This window comes from Orbicella franksi, chromosome 7, assembly GCF_964199315.1.
Source record: "Orbicella franksi chromosome 7, jaOrbFran1.1, whole genome shotgun sequence".
NCBI lineage: Eukaryota > Metazoa > Cnidaria > Anthozoa > Scleractinia > Merulinidae > Orbicella > Orbicella franksi.
In genome coordinates, this window is record NC_138151.1 from 17,566,311 (window position 1) to 17,573,824 (window position 7,514).

Consider the following 7,514-nt stretch of genomic DNA (forward strand, 5'->3'; position numbering starts at 1 on the left):
TTACAGAACGGTTAAATATAAATTACTGGAAAATAAATCAGCGCCTAAGTCTTGAATTTTGTTTGAAGATGCGTCCCTAAAAGGGTAAACAAAACGTGAACTGCGCCAGAATATGTATAGATACATTGAGATGGAGTAATCTGTGTGTTATGAGAAAGGAAACGAGACTATGCAACTGGATTGTTGCTGGTAACATGCCTCTTCCTCCGCTTGCACAATGTTTGTAATCATTAGTGGTAGTTAATAATTTGATTTATAATATTTTCAAGGAATTGTGTTTGTTTTGGTTGATCAGTTCGATTTTATCAAATCTGCACAAGGTAAGCGCCTTAGGTCATGCGCTTGCTGTATCCTACGTAGAAGAAGCCCTACTAAGCAATTTCTCTTTCTTTGTTTTTTCTTTAGCGGGTTCTATGCCGTGAAAAAAAGGTTTAGATACATTACAAATCTTTGGGACGTTGGAAGAGGAATGCTCTATTCGTAGATGTTTAATTAGGCTTAAAAGAAACCTCCCATGTCTTCAATTTAATATTCTCTTGCAAAGATTGTGCGATCGCTGATGAATCTTCCCGTGGGATCAAACGCACTTTTAATTGCATTTGACTTTTATCAATTTAACGCGTATTACGGTCTCTTTAAGTATTTCACTACTTATGTCTGCTTATGTCCATATAATTCCGGAGCATTCTCGACAGTTAGGTCAAACATACAGTCCCTTCAGTTTTGTCAGAGGGCGAAGTACATCCGTAGTGATATTTTGAATATTGTTTGAGGCCAGGTACCTGAGGACAAGTGAACAACAGTTGACAAGGAGAAAACGTATTTTATTATTCCCCAGAAACAACGTATTGAATGTAACGAGAGGTAAGATGGTTCGGTGAGGGAATCTCACTAGAATGGATTAATGTAACGTAGCAAATATTATGGTCATACGTTATCATATCTTTTTATTTACACTTTTGGCATGTAATTCAACGTGTCCAAATTTCTCGGCATCACTTAAAATGAAAGCTATATAAAAGATGTCTACGTTTATCATATAACAAACTCGGTACAGGGAGCAGTATGGCTCCCAAATGGGATTAGAGCCCATGATCTAAGATGATGTACCAATATAGCTCGGGCTCTCTAACCCGCACTTAACACCAGAGGGGCTCATGACTGCAAGGTAGATGTATGACACAGGCCTTGAATACTTTTAGACCTTTTTGTCCGATGTTCGAGTGCCGTATAAACATCTCATCTTTTATATTTATACACCGACGGTAAAAATTTACCAGCCCTTATACGTAAAAAATATCTTAAAAACAAAAGAAAATGAGTAAGAACTTAAATTCAGAAACGATAAGGGCAGTTTTAAACCATACATAAACGTTGCTTTTTTTGTGATGTGTGTAACAGTTTGCTGTTTTGCGCCTAACAAACCATGTGATTGATTGATTGATTGATTGATTGTGTGAGTGAGTGAGTGTGTGAGTGAGTGTGTGTGTCTGAGTGGTGTCTGAGTGAGAGAGTGAGTGAGTGATGTCATCTACTGACTAACTTCAAGTATTCGTATCCTTTGACAACTCATTTTTCCTTGTTTGTTTGTTTGTTTGTTTGTTTGTCTCATGCAGTGGCCTGGGGAGGCAGCGTGACATGGCCGAGTGGTTTAGGGCGCTGGATTTGAAATCTGGAAGTCCCTGGCTCAAATCTATCTGGATTTGTTGTCGTTAGCCCCGAGTTCAACTCCTCGACCGCGTTGTGTAAATAGCCAACTGGTCAGCCTTCCATCGGTTGGTATTCTTAATAGTTTATGTTCTATTTGCGATATTTGATTATTTATTTACAGTGTCCCCAATTAGCACAACAGTGCTAAGTACATTCGACAGTTAAATAAAGTTATTATTATTATTATTATTATTATTATTATTATTACTATTATTATTATTATTACTATTATTATTATCGTCCTCACGTAATGTTTGCTCAGAGTCCTTAGGGCCGAGACCAAACCATGGTCCTGGGGCACTAGCTAGGGGATAGGCAGTTTTTAGCTTGATAGCACCCTCCTTAAAATGTGTGCTGTACCTAGCAAGGTTATCTTTTGTAGTTCACTGATGCTTAATTGGACGGGAATTCTTCCAAGATAAGTTTCTAGTCCCTTTTTGATAGCTCCAAGTGCTCCAATGATAACTGGTATCGTTTTCGGCTTGTTTCGATTTCCAAGTCCTTATATTTGGATAGTTTTTATTATTATTATTGTTATTATCATTATCATTATTATTATTATTATTATTATTAATGTTTCTCAGTTTGTGACTTACAGCCAATGGACTTGCGTAAGAGGGGCACTTACATCTGCAGTGATGTTTTGCACATTGTTTGAATTCAGGTTCCTGAAAAGAAATATATTTCAAGACATTCTCCGAAATAGATGTAAAAGAACCGTTTAATGTGTGTTAGCGTGTTATTGCAAGCTACAGTTATCTACAGTTATGTCCAGAAGCAAAGCTTCGCTCACTTGGCACGTAGAGAAATAAGATTTAAAGTAATGTGAAAATCTCGCTCATTTTGGTAGTTTCTAATCTAAAAACATTACTATTAATTAGTATTCAAAGCTAGAAATACACTAAAGAACTAATTGTAGGCCAATTTTTTAAGATAGACTTTCCTTGGTGGGAGGCGCGGTGACCTGATGGCTAGCGCACAGGTCCGAAGAGTGGTCCACGGTCATTGCTTTTTTTTCTTGCTCAGGACACTTCACACAGCTGCATAAATGGGTACCGGCCAATTGAATACTGGAGTATAACCCTGCTGTGGACTAGCATCCCGTTAAGAGGGAGTATGAAATACTCGTGAAAGTTCCGACTGTATGCATGGTATACTGGCCTGACGCATCCCTTACCGCCTTCCGTAACGTAGCTACTTAGAGGCTCACAACAATTTCCTTAAAAAAATGATTTATCACCTGGGTCCTATTCTTTTTTTCCGTTAGGAAAAAAATCATCTTAGTGTTATTTTACTGCAAGGTTTTTTTATTATTCAAAATCTTTCACACTGATTGGTAAATGGTATTAGAAAATAGTCCTAAGAAAATACACGTGCTGATTGGTTAAAAGTCGTGTTTCTATTAACAATATTCAACTATCACCCGATAGAAATCGAGAGCGAATAATCTAATTAATTGTTTTAGTATAAATCTAGCAGCCGTTCAAAACCTTACCTAAATCCTCTTCACAGACACTTCGAAAACGCCAAGAAGCGGCCGTCATTTTGTTAACAAGCGCACACTGCTTCGCTACTCACTATCTATCACAGAATAGATAGTGAGTAGCGTAGCCAAACAGAGAAAGGTATTCGTGATAGAACGCTAGTAGATTTACACTAAAACTCGCTAGAAACAAAGAACTAGCACGAGCTGTTGACGTAATGATGGCGCGTGCAAAGAGAATTTACACTTAGATAATCAAAGTTAACAAACTGTTTTTCTTTTTTTCGTCGCAGCGTTTTCTAAAAGAAATAGAAAACATGTTCTCCGTGTTTCTATCGAGTTATAGAAAGTTTGGGAGAACTCGAAAAAGCTGTGGAAACACTCGCCGGCGGCTCGTATTGCCACAGCCTTTCTCGTTCTACCAAACTTCCACTCGTGTTTCTATTAAACAATTAGATTATGAGCTCGAGATTTCTATTTAAACAATAGAGTGTTTCTGTCGAGGAACTACCGGCTGATAGTTGCCCCGTGGAAATTTGATGTTCTTAAATCAAATATGCTAGTTTTAAGAACATCAAATTTCAAAGGTGCAACTATCAGACCGATAGTTCCGAGACCTAAACACTCTATTGTCTTTACTGTTCACCACTAAATTTTCTTCCCCGCACCAGTTGAAAAATTATTTAGTCATTTTCAACTTTTTAGATGAAAGCCGTGAAAGCCAAATGTAACCTTGAAAAAGAAAATAGTCAGAAACCCACTGAATAAAATTTGAATTGTTTATTGTCTATTAGCCCACTTCTTTAGAGAAAGATTTTCATGGACGAGTACTATCCATCAGGGTATTTTCCTCGGACGGGTACTATGGGCTGATAGTGGGCGCTTTCCATTCGACCAAAAATTCAGGTGTGAATTTCCGGAAATTTCCATGGGCGAATGGTACAGACTTTTCCAGAGTGGAAAACGACAAACCGCACAGTTTTGTTCACTTGCAATTTTTCAATGACTTTGAGGTTTAAATCGCAAATATAGAAGCAAACAAAACACTGATATGTCGACATCGTGACTTTTTATAGACCACAACGGGGACCTTATACAAACCACAACGACAGCGAAAAAGTCGCAAAACAAAGGGTTTACTGAGTCGTGCAATGGTTCTGCACGCGTTATACATCTTTGTATATTTCCTAGCAAACCTACGCAAAACAAACCAGTACACCACAAGGGCATTATTTTTATAAACGCTTTCTTCACGAATTTAGCTGCAGCTAGTATTTATTGGCATATAAGTGGAAAGATTCTAAAGTACTGTATTTCCATTTTCGAATACGCGTCGCCGTCATCCTCGCGGGAGACGTCTAACTCGCTGTGATATATAGCGGCCAAAAAAACAAGCGCTGAATAGAAAATTGGAAATTTGCAAAATTTCCGAAAAAAAGAGGACGACTTCGTGAGGTATACCCAAATTTCGAACACATTTTCCTGGAAATTTCCGTTCCATTTGATTTTCATCCCGGAATTTCCAGAATTTTCGGTTGAATGGTTCGCTTTTCAGAAATTCAACAATTTCCGAATTTTCTGAAGCCTTTCCCTGGAAATTTCCCTACCATTTGACCACGTTTCGAAAATTTCAGAATTTTTGGTCGAATGGAAAGCGCCCAGTGTCTCTCCGCGGATGAACACTATCGCGTCACGTGATTAATTTAAACCAATAAGAATCGGAGAAAATATAGTGGTGAACTATCACGCATAGAAATCGAGAGCGAATAATCTAATCGTTTTAGTATAAATTTACTAGTCGTTCAAAACTTTATCTAAATCCATTTCATAGACACTTCGAAAACACCAAGAAGCGGCCGTCATTTTGTTAACAAGCGCACACTGCTACGTTACTCACTATCTATCACAGAATAGATCATAGTGAGTAGCGTAGCCAATCAGAGAACAGCATTCGTGATAGAACGCTAGTAGATTTATACTAAAACTCGATAGAAACACGGTACATGTTTTCTAGTTTTTTTCTAGGTTAGATCGTGGTAAAATCGAAGAAACCATTACGTTTCTACTTAGAATTCGTATGTAAGGCCAGTAATGGTAGGCTGCAATAATTTCTTGCGAGAAGCTACGCGCCTTACTTGTAACTTACAGTTCCATTAAATTCGTTAGACCAGTAAACACTCCGTCAGGTACGATTGAGATAGCGTTGGAAGAAATATCCCTGGTGAAATGATAGAAACAGTCACTCAGTACCTATATATTTGAGTTTAGCTGAATTATTCGGGAGGTATTACCAAGAGATTAAGGCTTCAGAGAAACAATGTCACTTCGTCTGTAATCCCACGAACTCTAAGTAACGGCTGGTCATTCGTACAGCTGGAATAGTTAACCTTTCGATCTCATATTTAGTGCAAGTATTCCTATATGACTGGTACTGAAACTACAAATTTGTGTTTGGTTTGGATGAATAATAGCCAAGAAATAAGCAATTATGTCTAACATTTATGTCTACAAAATAGAGCAGCCGGTGTTTTGACCTACTCAAAATATGACATAGATGCTGGTCACCTTTTCAAACTTCTCGGGTGGAAAAATTTAGCAAGCCAGCAGCAAATGCAAAGAGCTACGATGGTTTATAAGTCTTTGCACGGGTTGGCTCCAGAATATCTAAGTTCTAAATTCGAGAGGCGCGAAACCGCATATAATCTAAGGGATTCTGAGAATAAACTAAATGTTCCATTGCCGTCCACAAACTATTATAAAAATAGCTTTAGCTATAGTGGCTCCATTCTTTGGAACAGTCTTCCTTGTGACTTAAGGAAAGCAGAGTCCCAGAGTTTTTCACTATTAGTTATTAGTAGTTTTAGCTGACGATCTTTTAACCGTGTTTAAATAAAGATTATCTCTATCTATCTATCTATCTATCTATCTATCTATCTATCTATCTATCTACATTACCATACATTATCTGTAACAGCATCAGAAGCTCCGTAATGAAATAAAGCAATCGTTTAGCTTCAAAGTAAGAGCTATGAGAGCTAAAAACTCCTGCAATTTTAAGAGAATTTTCAAATATCATTCGTAGTGTAAATCCCTAATTGCACTCGCATTCATACGATTACCAATACAACTTACTGATAGCATCTTGGTTGTGGAATTACATATATATATATATATGTCTGGATTTATGAAAACGGTGTTAAAGACTGAATCAGGTGTTTTTTGATTTTTTTTTTTTTTTTTTTTTCATTTCTTTGTTTTTGTTTTCTGCTTTCGCTATGACAGCAGCTTGTAAATCTTACCTAGCATGAAATGTAGGAACTCCTTGCCGCATGTTTCATTTATTTAGGTATTTTTTTCATTATTTATCGACCCTCTCCCCCCCCCCCCCCCCCTTTTTCAATTTGCGTTAAGTTTAGCCCAGGCTACACTCGTCTGAATTCAGTTCGCGCGGTGACTCTGACAAGGAGCGACCGATTAGCGTTCTGTATTTGCTGTCTAAAGGAAGTCTGCCCGAGGACATCATTAAGTCCAATGAAGGCCCAAGTCTAACGATTTGCTAGTAAGCGTCGTCCATTGTCGTACCTGAGGCGGGCCTGAGGACATGTGTAAACTGTACGGGTCACATTTAGTCCCGTAACAGAAGGCCGTTTGCCCTGTGGCGATAATGTTGTGCTTGCTTTAGACAGCAAAAATCTTTCGCCACATCAATTTAGGGCTTAGACGTGCAATGGACTGGACATTTCTAGCTGCTGTTGGCGTCATTTGCTTTGAACTTTGATGTAGCTAAAGACTTAGAAAAAAAATCTGTTGAAATCTGGATGTGCCATTCCGCGCTCGACAAAATTGAAGTACATCCGGGACATTGCTATTTGCGAGCAAAACATGGCCACGAGGAGAGAGAAGAACATGAGTTCAAGCGCTGATCGTGAGTAGAATTTCCTTGTTTTATCAATTTTAGGCGTTCTCGGCTTAGCTAAGTATCAGAACTGTCTGTGATTCGCTAGCGCGGAAGAAATTTATTTGCGTGGCTTCCGGGCGATAATTGACGTAACGACAACATGTTGAGTGTTCGCTTACTGCTAACTATGGCCTAGTTTGTCTGAAGTTCAATCGATTCTCGATGTAGGAAGCTCTTGTTCACTCCATTTAGGACGATGCAGGCCTTTAGAAAGCGATAGATTAGCTCTCCGCCGCGGTTTTGATATCTGTACGTTCGTGTTGATTTAGACTCCAATTTCATGTTAAAAGCACTCTTAATTAAATTGTACAATTCATGATTCAACGAAAAGACGGTGAATTTAGTCTTCCTGGCTTCAAAAGG

General features: G+C 38.3%; 1 protein-coding gene across 1 annotated transcript in view; it reads right to left on the minus strand.

The window, feature by feature from the left end:
• LOC145492639 (uncharacterized) overlaps positions 1 to 7,514 on the minus strand; it is a 56,799-nt gene continuing 49,285 nt past the window's right edge. Inside the window, exons 12-15 of the mRNA XM_081472060.1 lie at positions 5,340 to 5,411; positions 2,307 to 2,378; positions 711 to 782; positions 1 to 76 (exon numbers count right to left, since the gene is read on the minus strand). Coding sequence (XP_081328186.1) covers positions 1 to 76; positions 711 to 782; positions 2,307 to 2,378; positions 5,340 to 5,411 — 292 coding nt within the window. The remainder of the gene's footprint in view (positions 77 to 710; positions 783 to 2,306; positions 2,379 to 5,339; positions 5,412 to 7,514) is intronic.